Below are 14,918 nucleotides of genomic sequence, written 5' to 3'. Positions count from 1 at the left end.
TATGTCTAAAATGAAAACGAATAAAAATTACAAATGCAAATTGAGAAAAATTTGGTTAAATGGGAAAATATTTTTAGAAATCATTTTCAGAATTAGGCACACTGAGATTTTTTTAACAGAAAAATTGAAAATATACATCTTAAGGCCTACCTATGGAACATATACATATGTTGATCACGTGGTCTCTGACATAGTAGCCTCTAGCTACATATGACTACAAAGCACTTGAAATGTGTAGAGTCCAAACTGATATGTCCTGTAAGTGTAAAATACAAACCAGATTTTGAAGGTTTAGGATGAAATTTTTAATTTTGAATTATCTCATTAATAATTTTACATTAATGAAACTGGCCAAGATGTTGAACTGGGAAGACCTTGAATTCACTTCCTTCTGCAGGCACACCAATATTACAATTTACAGAGCAAATACTGATGAGAAATAGACCAGCAGAAAAGATATTTTACAACAAATATGTACTGAAGGAATGACAACAAGATATGTAGGAGAGGCGGAGACACGGTATAATCAAGACCCATACCCCTGGGCAAATGATCTATAAATGCGGGATAATTACAATTGCACACCTTCTCTCTAAGGAGTGAGGCATATGAGCCCACACTGGGCTTCCCAGCCTGCGGGTCCTGAACCAGGAAGAAGAGCTTCCAGAACATTGGGCTTGGAAGGCCAGTGGGGCTTCCTTTCAAGAGAACCAGGGACCGTAGGACAAAGAAACTCCACTCCCAAAAGGCACCCACAAAATCTCACACACACACTCTAGGATTCAGAGAAGGAGTCATCTGAAAGCAGCCTGGGTCAGACCAACCTGCTGATCTAAAAAGAGCCTCCCAGAAATGCAGAGGGCAAATAGAGATCATCCTGGGGATACAGATACTGGCAGAAGCCATCGAGGGAGCTCTGTTCCACCATGCTGACACTGTGCTCAGTTCAGTTCAGTCACTTAGTCGTGTCCGACTCTTTGCGACCCCATGAACCACAGCATGCCAGGCCTCCCTGTCCATCACCAACATCCGGAGTTCACCTAAACTCATGTCCACTGAGTCAGTGATACCATCCAACCATCTCATCCTCTGTCACCCCCTTCTCCTCCTGCCTTCAATCTTTCCCAGCATCAGGGTCTTTTCAAATAAGTCAGCTCTTTGCATCAGGTGGCCAAAGTATTGGAGTTTCAGTTTCAGCATCAGTCCTTCCAATGAACTCCCAGGACTGATATCGTTTAGGATGGACTGGCTGGATCTCCTTGCAGTCCAAGGGACTCTCAAGAGTCTTCTCCAACACCACACTTCAAAAGCATCAATTTTTAGGTGTTCAGCTTTCTTTATAGTCCAACTCTCACATCCATACATGACTAATGGAAAAACCATAGCCTTGACTAGACGGACGTTTTTTGACAAAGTAATGTCTCTGCTTTTCAATATGCTATCTAGGTTGGTCATAACTTTCCTTCCCAGGAGTAAGCGTCTTTTAATTTCATGACTGCAATCACCATCTGCAGTAATTTCGGAGCCCCCAAAAATTAACACTGTGCTGGCTAGTGCCATTTTGGAATCCTCTCTCTCCTTATCAGCCTCGGGACCCAGCCCCTCCTATCAGCTTGTCAATACCAGTACTAGGATGCCTCCGGTAAAGGGGGTAGTTGAGAGGAGATACAGACCCATATACTTGTGGCCAGCTGCCATAGGATCCCCCTGAGCACTCAGTCACCTGGGACCTGGCCCCAAACGCCAGAGGCCCCAGGACCTGAACTCACCTACCAGAGCACCTGGGCCTCACCCATCCTCCAGAAGGCTGACACCAGCTCCGGGACCCTCAAACCCTGAAATCAGAGACTGCAAGATTTGGCTCCACCAACCAGAAGGTCTGCATTAGATATATAAGAGATGTATAGGGCCCCAACATAGGAGCACTTAAATAGAAAAAGCAAATACTAGCAAACAGAAAAAGGGAAGTTGTAAAAAAGAAAACAATTTTTTGTTTGAACAGAAATGCTAAAGGTATGCTGACCATGTATAACACTTGAGAATTTCGGGATCAATGGTTTTATACCAAATAAATTGGCACAAACAGATCTTAATGCCTCCAGATGACATACGTTGTTCTGCTAGGCACCTTTTAAGAATGATAATAGATAATACTTGTGTTCAGTGTGACAATATTAAGGGTAGAATGATTCGGTCACCCACTCAAAGTCATTCAGCTAGAAAAATGGGAGTGAAGATGTGAACCAAAGCAGTTACCCCGAGAGAATATATTCACACAGAAAAACTAAAAGGAAAAGAGCAACATTTACTTTTCAAATGCCTCCCTACTTTTCACCTTTTACAAATCTGATAGATACATACATACTTTATAGTTGAACATATGCATTGGTAAAGAAAAAAGAAAACCAAGAAGAATAGGTCCGTTGTGGTATGAGTAAATAATAAATAATATATTTGCTATTACACAGAGTCCTGTGCAATAATAAATATATCAACAAAGAGATATATAAAAGTAAGAATATAAAAACTATATAAGATTTAAAGTCATGGACGTTAAAGTAAATTCAGTACATGTGACATAAGTAGGCAAAAAAGATGGCTAATTCAATGGAGTAAGAAACAAATCAGGCCCCCAAGAGTCCGATTTCAATTAAACCCAAATATTCAGGGTTAACATAAGAAGACTCTGAAACCATGAGGAAAGAAGTAGTTCCCATCACGGAAACTTGGGGTGGGGCGGCTGACCTCGGGTGTGTTTGGTGATATGGTCAAATTCATCATCTTTGAGACAGTTCTCAGCATCACTGCCCCCACCTTCACTGCATTCATAGGCTCAGTTTTACCTCCTTCAAGCCCCCACCACTAGCCTTTGATGACCTCAGTGTCCCAAGCTGGACTTGTCTGACATGCCATTCAATTCTGTATGCCCCCACGTTTTTTTCCAGACTCCAACTCCCAGTCAGAAGACTTGTGGTCAGCACAGCTCCATCTTGAAAACTTGGACGCAGTTACTTCTTTCTCTGATCATAGACCCCAACTTCTCTCTCTGACACGGTCTCACGTCCCTGAATCACTCAGATTCACAGTTCAAGTTCTCTGTTCCTACTCAGATTGAGAGAATCACACAACTGTTACAACAGTACCTTTACAAGGGAACAACCAGGGTGGAATCACACCAGTCCTTTTCAACCCTATTATGGACCCTCACCGCTGCCTCTCATGCCTCTCAAAGACCATCACGAGCATTTTCTACATGACTGGAAGCACTTCAACAATTTATCTCACCAAAGACTGTTAGAAGGAGAATGAGAGGTGGAACTCTTGAGAAAGGTCAATTCATAATTAAGCAACTGGAAATAAAAGTTTGTTTGTTTTTAAATATGTTCTACTTGGGAATACCCTGGCGATCAGGTGTTTAGGACTGCACACCAGCACTGTCACCGGCCCAGGTTCAATCCTTGGTTAGGAAACTAGGATCCAATGCACAGTGTGGCTTGACCAAAGAATTTTTTTAAATTTTTTTTTAATTAAAAAATGTGTTCCACTTGGAACACTGATTGAATAAAAGCAACAATACAGACCTGAAATAGTGGCTTCCTGTTGGCACAATTGATACCCCCAATGAACACCATGTTGGGCATGATTGGCCGTTGGGTAGTCCATCACAAAGTCTCCTCTGAACAACCACACGGATCCAGAAGCAAAAATCTCCCCGAGCGACATGTCTCTCTGAAGAAGCTCAGAGCCCATACGTGCAAAAGGAGTGAAAGTAATCTGGCAAAGGTACTTCAGGCTCAGAGGGTAGAGCATGTTCTTGACCCTTTGGAAGAATGTCATGCAGTCTGAATTCCTTGTTAACAACCTAGGAATGTATGAGAAAGGGTTTGGGCATGCTGTGGCCTCAACATCTAAGTCACAGGGAATGTAACACAAAAAGTACACAGCAGGAATGGAGAGGAACTTAGCCAGCACTGCCCTGCTGGGGTAAATAGGGCCCGTTAAAACCACATTTGGGAAAAAAAAAACCAAAACAACAAACCACATTTGGCCACCTGATACCAAGAACTGACTCATTGGAAAAGACCCTGATGCTGGGAAAGATTGAAGGCGGGAAGAGAAGGGGACGACAGAGGATGAGATGGTTGGATGTCATCACCAACACGATGGACATGAGTTTGAGTAAGCTCTAGGAGTTGGTGATGGACAGGGAAGCCTGGCATGCTGCAGTCCATGGGGTTGCAAAGAGTAAGACATGACTGAGTGGCTGAACTGAACTAATAGTTTATGTTCAGACTTTTCTCCAAGGTCAGTTACAGACCTAAGTCCTGATAAGGACAGATTCCCCCAGATCAGAGGTGCTCCAGAATTTGTGGGACCAGTTTGAGGTGGAACTGTTTATGGAACTGTTTATGTCTTGGGCCAATGAGGCCTGCCCTGCTGCAGAGACAGATGTCCACGTGTGCTCAGCAGGACGTGACATCTCCGTGTCCCATCTACCCTGGGGATGATGGGGTAAGGCTTCCTGGGCTGCCCAGCTCTCCCTTGAACTGAAAATCCTCTTCTGTATCCATGGCTTCTGCCAAAGTGACATCCTGCCACATGACTGTCCAGGCTGACACTTTGCTTTGGAAGAAAGTTTTCCCCCATTCGGGATCCATGTTGATAACACATTTCACCACTGAGAAAATGCATGCACACCAATATGCCTCCTGGATCACACAGGCTGCCACTGTGCCGGGGATGTTGGTCTTAACCATCTTGGGAGGCCTTGAGTCCAGGTTCCAGGATCTCCCACATCAACATCCATGTTCTCTTTCTCTGTATCTTCATCCTGTCCCAGCAACTTAATGGTATGTTTTCCACAATGCTCAGTTTCAGTCCTCTATTTCCTGGATAATCCTATCATTTCTGTCCCCCATTAACTTCTATAAACAGCCATGAAGAATTTCTGGAGCGTGTAGGGTCAAGGCTACTCATGTCTTACCTTCAGGGTAGAAAGGCATGTGAGAGAAGGAGGGAGGATAGGTGGGAAGGTGGGACTTCAAGTTTGCTATTGCTGCTGAAGCTGCTATCACTGTCATTAGCAAGAGAAGCTACTGTTTTGGTTTCTTCTCACCAGGGAATCTAGTGGTACCCTATCTGGTAGCAGAAGCAGCATAGCTGAGTCTGTTCCCCTTCATTCTGCTAGAACTCATGGGCCCCTGTTAATCGTCTGGTTCTGATTGCAGTGGACACCTGTTTGCAAGTATCTGATCAACATTCTGACTTCCCTCACTGTATTAGCTGCCGTGTGTTTGCCACTCAACCTAACACGGATGAGTGAGTGAGTGAGTGAGTGAAAGTCACTCAGTTGTGTCCGACTCTTTGCAACCCCAGGGACTATACAATCGATGGAATTCTCTAGGCCAGAATACTGGAGTGGGTAGCCTTTCCCTTCAGGGGATCTTCCCAACCCAGGGATCGAACCCAAGTCTCCTGTATTGCAGGAGGATTCTTTTACCAGCTCAGCCACAAGGAAAGCCCTAACACAGATACCATAAGCTAAGTAAGGAAACACAGTTCACTTAGGGAATTGGAAATGGTGGTGGTGTTTTCTCTGCTATATTTAGAGATATAAGTCTAGACTAGGATAAAATAAACGAAGAGGCATGCAACATCATGCGTGGGAAGGTTTAACACTCTAACACTCTTGATTTTCCCCATGTTAAGCTACACTTGTAGTGACAGACCAAGTACAATGTCACTGGGGTTTGTAATACTACAAGAAAAAAATTTCAATTCACCTAGAAGCATGTCTGGCTTCTGATAGGAGTAGTTCCTATCAGACCAATACTACCAAACGTATGTGTCATCCAACGTTTAAATAAAAATTTCAAGTTAAAAGAGATAGACTTCATATATATGGTAAGTTATTTTTGGCAAATTGCAAAGAATATTCAATAGCAAAGGTCTTTTCAACAAATGATGCTTGGAAAACTAGATGTCTGGATGTAAACAATGAATTTGGACACTTACAAATGACATAAAAAAGTTGAACTAAAAATGGATCAAAGACATAAATGTAAGACCAAACACTATAAAACTCTTACACAAAGACATATGACAAAATTTCACTGTCTTATATTTGGTGAAGATTTCTTGAAAATTACAACAAAACACAGCTAATAAAAAAAAATAACAGGTTGGATTTTGAAAAATTTTAAGTGCATGTATTAAAAGATATTATCAACAGAGTGCAAAGGCAAACCATAGAATGGAAGAAAATATTTACAAATCATATATCTGATAAGGGATTAATATATCTAGAATATATAGAGAACTCCTATAACTCAACAACAACAAAAAGATCTGATTCAAAAATGGGCAAATGACTTAGACATTTCTTGAGAGAATATGTGCAAATGACTAATGAGCAATGAAAAGATGCTCAATATCATTAATCATTAGGGAAATCAGATATCACCTTATACCATTAGGAGACTGATCATTTAAAAAAAAAACAGAAAACAAGTCTTGAAGAAAATGTGGAAAAATTAGAACCCTCATGTACTGGGAAGGTTATGGTGCTGGGAATGTAAATGGTGTAGCACTTGTACATCAAGGTAATGTACAAGTGTAACATACACTGTGTAGTGTACAATGTAATGCACACCCCATCTGTGTAATGTTGATGGGAATGTAAAGGGTGTAGCCACTGTGGGAATAGCATGGCAGCTCCTCAAAAAAATTAAAAACAGAAATACCAGGTGATCCATCCATTCCACTTCTAGGTATACACAGGAAAAAAACATTGAAAAACGTCTCAAAAAGGTATTTGCACATCCATATTCATAGCAGCATTATGCGCAACTATAGAAGGGAAAGCAGCCCATTTCATTGGCAGATAAACGGATAACAAATTTGGTCTCGCTACACAATGGAATGTTATTTGGCCTTGAAAAGAAAGGAAATGCTGACAGCATATATGACAACGTGATTGAACCTAGAAGACAAGATACTAACGGAAATATGTCAGTATCAAAAATGAAAATATTGTATGACTCCAATATGAGGTACCTAGAGTAGCCAAATTTATAGAGACAGGAAGTAAAATGGTGGTTACAACGGACTATGGAGTGGGAGAAACTGCAGAAATGTTGTTTAAGGGGTATACAGTTCCAGTTTTTCAAGATGAAGAGTTCTGGAGACTGGTTGTACAATAATATGACTGTAATTAACACTACTAAACTGTACACTCGAAAATGGTTAACGTGGCAAATCTTATGTTAGAGGTATTTTATCACAATTTAACATTGTTAAAAAGCAAATTTTATGAGGAAAACACAGCAGTCATAAACCTGTGTGCAACAATCTAGCAGCTATATCTTTAAAGTAAAAACTATTAAAAATTCCAAAAGCAAATTGAGCAAAACTCAGTTAAATGAGGATATATTTTTAAGACATCATTTTCAGAATTGGGCACATTGAGCTTTCTTTAATCAAAAAAAATTGAAAATGTACATCTATGGGCTTATCTATGAAACATCTGTGTGTGTGTGTGGGTGTGTGTGTGTGCTAAGTCACTTCACTTGTGCCCAACTCTTTACACATGGACTGTAGCCTGCCAGGCTCCTCTGTCCATGGGATTCTTCAGGCAAGAATACTGGAGTGAGTTGCTGTGGCCTCCTCCAAGGGATCTTCCCTCCCAGGGAGGGAACATTTGCAAATGTTGATCATAGGCTGACTGACATAGTAGCCACTAACTTCACTTGACTATCGAGCACTTGAAATGTGGATAGTCCAAAGTGCTATGTGCTGTATGTGTAAAAGACATTAATTTTGAGAGGTTACTATCAATTTTTTAATGTAAAATCCCTCATTAATAATTTTATTTGAAGAATGTGTCTAAGATATCAGACTGGGAAGACCTTGAACTCACTTCCTCCCATAGGCACACCAATATTACAATTAATAGAGCAAATTTTGATGAGAAAGACCTGAAGGCTAGCAGAAAAGGTCTTCTACAACAAAATATATAAATAAGAAACCACAACATGATGTGTGGGAGTGGAGGAGGCACAGTATAATCAAGACCAACACATCCGGGCCGATGATCCACATATAGAGGATAACTACAATTGCTGAGGCTCTCCCTAAGGAGTGAAGCCTATGAACCCACACTGAGCCTCCCAGCTTGGGGACCAGGACCAGGATGAAGCACTCCCAGAACACTGGGCTTGGAAGGCCAGTGGGACTCACTTTTACTTCCAGGACAGCCAAGGAACTATAGGATATAGAGACTCCACTTTCAAAGGGTGCACACAAAATCTCACACACTCTAGGACCCAGGGAATGAGCAACATTCTGAAAGGGGCCTGGATCAGACCCACCTGCTGATTTAGAAGAGCATCCCAGAGAGGCAGAAGACAAATAGAAATCATCCTGGGGATATAGACACTGACAGTAGCCTTTTGGGGGAGCTACATTTTACCCCAAAACACTGCACTGGCAAGTGCCACTTTTGAATCGTACCTATGGCATTTTAGCCTTAGGACCCAGCCCCACCCATCAGCCTGTCAACACCAGTACTATGTTGCCTCAAGTATAGGAGATGAGTGGAGACACAGACTGATTCACTAACAGGACAACTGTCTTAGGACTGGCTGAGGTCCAGCTACCTGGGACATGGTCTCACCCACCAGAAGTCCCAGGGCCTGGCCCTGTCCTCCAGAGGGCCCCGGATGTGGAATCACCTACACGTGCACTAGCACTAGCCCAGGCATCTCTGGGCCACAGTCCACCCTCCAGCATGCTGACACCAGGTCCAGCCCCCAGGCCTTATAGCAAGACACTCCAGGACCCAGGAACTAGTGTGTCACTGTTAGACATATATATATAGACAGATTTGGACACAACACAGGAGCACCCGAACACAAAAAGCAAGTGTTAATAGACATAAAAAGAGAAGTTGACAGCAAACAACCATATTAGCATACTTTAAGATTCCACATACATTAATAGACACATCATTTAGATAGAAAATCAGTAAGGGAACACTGGCCTTAAACAACACACTAGATCACTTAGATTTAATAGATATACACAGACCATTCCATCCAAAAGCAGCAGTATACACATTCTTTTCAAGGGAACATGGAACGTCCCCCAGGGTAGATCACATGTAAGGCCACAAAACAAGTCTCAGCAAATTTAAGAAGACTGAGATCATATCAAGCACATTTTCCAACCATGATGTTATGAAACCAAAACTCAACTACAAAGAAAAAGCTGCAAAACCACAAACACATGGAGGCTAACCAATGTACAACAACCAACCAATGGGTCACTGAAGAAATTAAAAGCGAAATTAAAAATACTTGGAAACAAATGAAAACAAAAACTCAATAATCCAAAATCTGTGGGAAACAACAAACACAGTTCTAAGAAGGAGGTTTATAGCAATACAAGTGTACATCCAGAAACAAGAGAAATCTCAAATAAATAACCTAAACTTAAACCAAAAGTAAGTAAAAGAATATATGAAATCCAAGACAGTATACAGAAAAAAATACAGATAAGACCTGAAATATAAAAGCTAAATGAAATGAAGAACTACTTCTTTGAAAAAATATACAATTGATGCACCTTCAATTTTCTGAATCTTCATCCAGATTCATCAGGAGAAAAAGAGAGACTGTCAAAGTAAATCAAATCAGAAATGAAACAGAGAAGGCACAACCAACACCACCAAAATGTAAGGGATCATAAGATCTTATTGTGAACAACGATAAACCAAAAAATGAACAAGTAGCAGACAAGGACAGATTCCTAGAAATGCACAATCTCCCAAAGCTGAACCAGGAAGAAATAGAAAATAGCAACAGTCTAATTATTGTAATGGAGTTCAATTAGTATAAAATGATTCAGCAAAAAATGAAAAAAAAACCAAAAACATTAAGAGACCAAAAGTCGTGAAAGCTAATATAAATTCACTGCATGTGACATAGGTGGACAAAATCATGATTAACTCGGTGGATTAAGAAACAACTGCCCCCAAGAGTCTTATTTCAATTAAACCCAAATATTCAGGGTTAACATAAGAAGACTCTGAAACTATGAGGAAAGCAGTAATTCCATGATGGAAACTTGGGGCAGGTCAGATTGGGCTGGGGTAGGTTTGATGATGTGGTCAGAATGTTTCCTCTTTGAGACTCAGTTCTCAGCATCACTGTCGCCACCTTCACTGTGCTCTTAGGTTGTTCTACCAACTCTCCAGCTCCCACCACTAGCCTCTGATGATCCCAGTGTCCCAAGCTGAAGATCTACATGACATGCAATCCAACACTGTAAGACACCACATTTTTCTTCAGACACCAACACCTAGTTAGAAGACCTCTGGTCAGCACAGCTTCATCTCTGAAAAGCTGGGTCTATTATTCCTTTCTCTGATCACAGAGAGCCCAAATTCTCTATCCAGCATTGTCTCACTTCCACTTAATTTATCTGACCTCTCCGAAACTTCTGTTTCCTTTGGGTGTCAGGTCTCCTGTGATCACACCTCAATCTCTTCCAAGACAAAATCACTAAGGATTATCAGGTCAATAAATGCAGCTGGCCAGTTCTCTCATCCTTCGGTTGAACACCTCAATGAAAAATCCCTCATGGATGGATTCACAGCTCAAGTTCTCTGCTTCTACTCATCTGGATAAAATTTCACACAGTTTTAACAGTACCTTTACAAAGGACAATCATGGTTGAGTCACACCATTTCTTATCAACCTATTATTGCCATTGCCTCTGCCTCGAATTCCTCTCAAAGACTACTACAAACTTCTACTACACTACTGGACGTACTTTAACAACTTATCTCACCAAAGACTGCTAGAAGGAGATTGAAAGTTAGAAATCTTTAGAACGATCAGTAGATAAGAAAGAAACTGGAAGTAAGCTGTTTTTAAAAAATATATTTCACTTGGGAATTCTCTGGTGGTCCAGTGGTTTGGATTCCAAGCGTTCACTGCCAAGGGCTTGAGTTCAATCCCTGGCGGGTAAACTAGAATCCCACAAGATGCGTGGCAAGGCATAAAAATTTTTCTTAATTTTTTTCATTAAAAATAATATGTTCCACTTGAAACACTGATTGAATAAAAGCAACAGTACAGACCTGAGATCATGGTTTCCTGTTGCCACAGTTGATACCCCCAATGAACACCATGTTGGGCATGATCGGCCGAGGGTAGTCCATCACAAAGTCTCCTCTGAACAGCCACAAATGTGCAGAGCTGAAAATCTCCCCCAGCGACACGTCTCTCTCAAGAAGTTCAGAGGCCATATGTGCATAAGGAGTGAAAGAAAAATGGCAAAGGTACTTCAGGCTCAGAGGATAGAGCATGTTCTTGACCCTCTGGAAGAATGTCATGTGGTCTGAATTCAACGTTAACAGCTTAGGAACATAAGAGAGAGAGTTTGGGCATGCTGTGCCCTCAATATCTAAGTCACAGGGAAGGAAACGCAAGAAAAACACAGCAGGAATGGACAGGTACTTAGCCAGCACCGCCCCGCAGGGATAAACAGGGTCCGTTAAAACCACATCAAAGGAACTGGCATTCAGGTCTCTGATCAGGTCCTTGTTATACAACAGTGCCTCACAAGACCTTGCAAAGACCACAGATGCATTTTTTGCAACATCAATAGTTTTCCAAAACAGTATTAGAAAATGCACTCTTTCAAAAAGCATATTAAATCGGCCCATCAGGAAGTAATCAAAATCATCCTGGGTGTACGGAATGGCATAGGTTTTCTTGATGAAAAAGTCCTCTGCCTTGACGCGCACATTGACCTCTGGAGCAGCAACCACTACTTGGTGACCTCTGGCGTGGAGCTCCCGCACGGCCTCCCGCATGCTGAGCCAGTGGCTGCCCTCCATGGGGACCACCAGCACCTTCCCAGCCTCGGCCCATCGTCCGATGCACAGACAGAGCAGGAGTCCAGCCAGCACCTGCCGCCGAAGCTGCAGCCCCAGGGCCATCTCCGCACAAACCAGAAGCAACTGATTCTCTGGTTGGGCTGTGCTGCCTATATGTGTTCCCTTATCTTTATTTTATCATCAAGTCACTTAATCAAATTACATGTCATTGGAAGGTGGTGTGCCCTCTATACATTAATCATTAAAAGGTAAGTCTATGCCTTTGTTTCATCACCTCTGATTACACCTTGTGGGAAAGATCCCTCCCCCTTATCTTGGAAAAACTCCTATGACTCTGCTACTTCCTCTGGGGAGCATTCTAGTTCACTCACTCGCTCTTCATCCAAGACCCAATGCAAGGCTGTGTCGGCAGAATCCTTTGGTCACCTCTGACCTCTCTGCTAATCAAGTTCTGTTGGGCTGGACTGAACTCTAAGTGGTTACCTTCACCCCAGCCCCCACCCAGATCCTCTGCTGATTTTGACCTTATCTGAGAACTCTTTAAACTCTTTTACCTCAATTCACTGGTGCATTTGGAGCACATCCAGGGAAATACATGATATTCCTAAGAAAGCTTTCTCTCAGTAGTGAGGGTACACTGGCTGTCAATTTTCCTCCTGGTCCACCCTGGGACACCTACAGCAATGTTCGGGGGACAGTCTTTTGATTGGAGCAGATGTCAAATATGAAACATCTGCAGTAGAATGGCTGTTGGACAATTCTGTATCTACCTCATGGAACAAAAGCTACTGTAGTCTAAAGTATCAGTGGGCAAGATAACCCTTAGCAATGACACAGTAGGGTCAGAGAGGGCCAGCCCCCAATGTCAGCTCACCCTAGGACAGGAGCGAGCCCTCTCCTGGCCTCAGAGAAGGCTCTTTGAATTTCTCTCACGAGGGTGTCAATCTTTCACTACTCTATTGAGGAACTGGGGTGTACATGAATCTGGACCCCTAGTACACCATATACTCTGTGTTCAGATTTTTCTCCAAGGTCATTTACACACCTAATCCTGATAAGGACAGATTCTTCAAGACTGAGGGGCTCCTAATTTGTGGGAGCCTTCTCAGGTGGGGCCTGTGCAACAGATTGTGTCTCAGGCCCATGAGGTAGCCCTGCTACAGAGACTGATGCCCACATGCGCTCAGCAGGACACAACATCTCCGTGTCCCATCCACCCTGGGGATGATAAGGGCGGGCTCCCTGTGTTGCCCAGTGCTCTCTCTCACTGAGCACCCTCTTGTGCATCCATCAGTTCAGTTCAGTTTAGTTGCTCAGTTGTGTCTGACTCTTTGTGACCCCAGGGACTGCAGCAAGCCAGGCCTCCCTGGCCATCACCAGCTCCCAGAGTTTACTCAAACTCATGTCCATTGAGTCGGTGATGCCATCCAACCATCTCATCCTCTGTTGCCCCCTTCTCCTCCTGCCTTCAATCTTGCCCAGCATCAGGGTCTTTTCAAATGAGTCAGCTCTTTGCATCAGGTGGCCAAAATATTGGAGTTTCAGCTTCAACATCAGTCCCTCCAATGAATATTCAGGACTAGTTTTCTTTAGGATTGACTGGTTTGATCTCCTTGCATTCCGAGGGACTCTCAAGAGTCTTTTCCAACACCAGAGTTGAGAAGCATCAGTTCTTCAGTGCTCAGCTTTCTTTATGGTACAACTCCCCAATCCATACAAGACTACTCCAAATACCAAAGTTTTGACTAGATGGACCTTTGTTGGCAAAGTAATGTCTCTGGTTTTTAACATGCTATCTAGGTTGATCATAGATTTTCCTCCAAGAAGCAAGTGTCTTTTAATTTCATGGCTGCAGACACCCTCTGCAGTGATTTTGGAGCCCCAAAAAATAAAGTATCTCACTGTTTCCATTGTTTCCCCCATCCATTTGCCATGAAGTTATGGGGCTAGATGCCATTATTTTAGTTTTTTGAATATTGAGTTTTAAGCCAACTTTTTCACTCTCCTGTTTCACTTTCATCAAGAGGCTCTTCAGTTCCTCTTTGTTTTCTTTCACAAGGGTGGTATCATATGCATGTCTGAGGCAATTGATATTTCTCCCAGCAATCTTGATTCTACCTTGCGCTTCATCCAGTCCGGCATTTTTCGTGATGTACTCTGCACCTAAGTTAAATGAGCAGGGTGACAATATATAACCTTGACGTACTCCTTTCCCTGTTTGGAACCAATCAGTTGTTCCATGTCCAGCTCTAACTGTGGTTTCCTGACCTGCATACAGGTTTCTCAAGAGGCAGGTCGGGTAGTCTGGTATTGCCATCTCTTGAAGAATTTTCCATAGTTTGTTGTGATTCACACAGTCAAAGTCTTTAGCGTAGTCAATAAAGCAGAAGTAGATGTTTTTCTGGAACTCTCTTGCTTTTTCAATGATCCAACAGATGTTGGCAGTTTGACCTCTGGTTCCTCTGCTTTTTCTAAATCTAGCTTGAACATGTGGAAGTTCATGGTTCTTGTACTATTGAAGCCTTGCTTGCAGAATATTGAGCATTACTTTGCTAGCGTGTGAGATGAGTGCAATTGTGTGGTAGTGTGAACATTCTTTGACATTGCCTTTCTTTGGGATTGGAATGAAAACTGACCTTTTCCAGTCCTGTGGCCACGGCTGAGTTTTCCAAATTTGCTGGCATATTGAGTGCAGCACTTTCACAGCATTGTCTTTTAGGATTTGAAATAGCTCAACTGGAAATCCATCATGTCCTCTAGCTTTTTTCGTGGTTATGCTTCCTAAGGCCCACTTGATTTCGAATTCCAGGATGTCTGGCTCTAGGTGAGTGATTACACCATCGTGGTTATCTGGGTGATTAAGATCTTTTTTGTATAGTTCTTCTGTGTATTCTTGCCACCTTTTCTTAATATCTTCTGCTTCTGTCAGGTCCATACCATTTCTGTCCCTTATTGAGCCCATCTTTGCATGAAATGTTCCCTTGGTATCTCTAATTTTCTTGAAGAGATCTTT

General features: G+C 42.3%; 2 protein-coding genes across 2 annotated transcripts in view; both read right to left on the bottom strand.

Annotated features, from left to right (window-relative positions):
- LOC136164920 (UDP-glucuronosyltransferase 1-6-like) overlaps positions 1-14,918 on the bottom strand; it is a 127,139-nt gene that overhangs the window by 43,778 nt on the left and 68,443 nt on the right. The window lies entirely within an intron of this gene.
- Positions 11,150-12,007, bottom strand: LOC136164912 (UDP-glucuronosyltransferase 1A3-like). Its single transcript, XM_065930565.1, has one exon. It carries the CDS (start codon positions 12,005-12,007, stop codon positions 11,150-11,152), a length of 858 nt encoding a protein of 285 aa, XP_065786637.1.

Source organism: Muntiacus reevesi, chromosome 1, assembly GCF_963930625.1.
Source record: "Muntiacus reevesi chromosome 1, mMunRee1.1, whole genome shotgun sequence".
Taxonomy (NCBI): domain Eukaryota; kingdom Metazoa; phylum Chordata; class Mammalia; order Artiodactyla; family Cervidae; genus Muntiacus; species Muntiacus reevesi.
This window is presented reverse-complemented; position numbering and strand designations above follow the sequence as displayed.

Coding starts and splice junctions, on each gene's coding strand:
- LOC136164912 (XM_065930565.1), bottom strand. CDS start 12,007: ATGGCCCTGGGGCTGCAGCTTCGGCGGCAGGTGCTGGCTGGACTCCTG.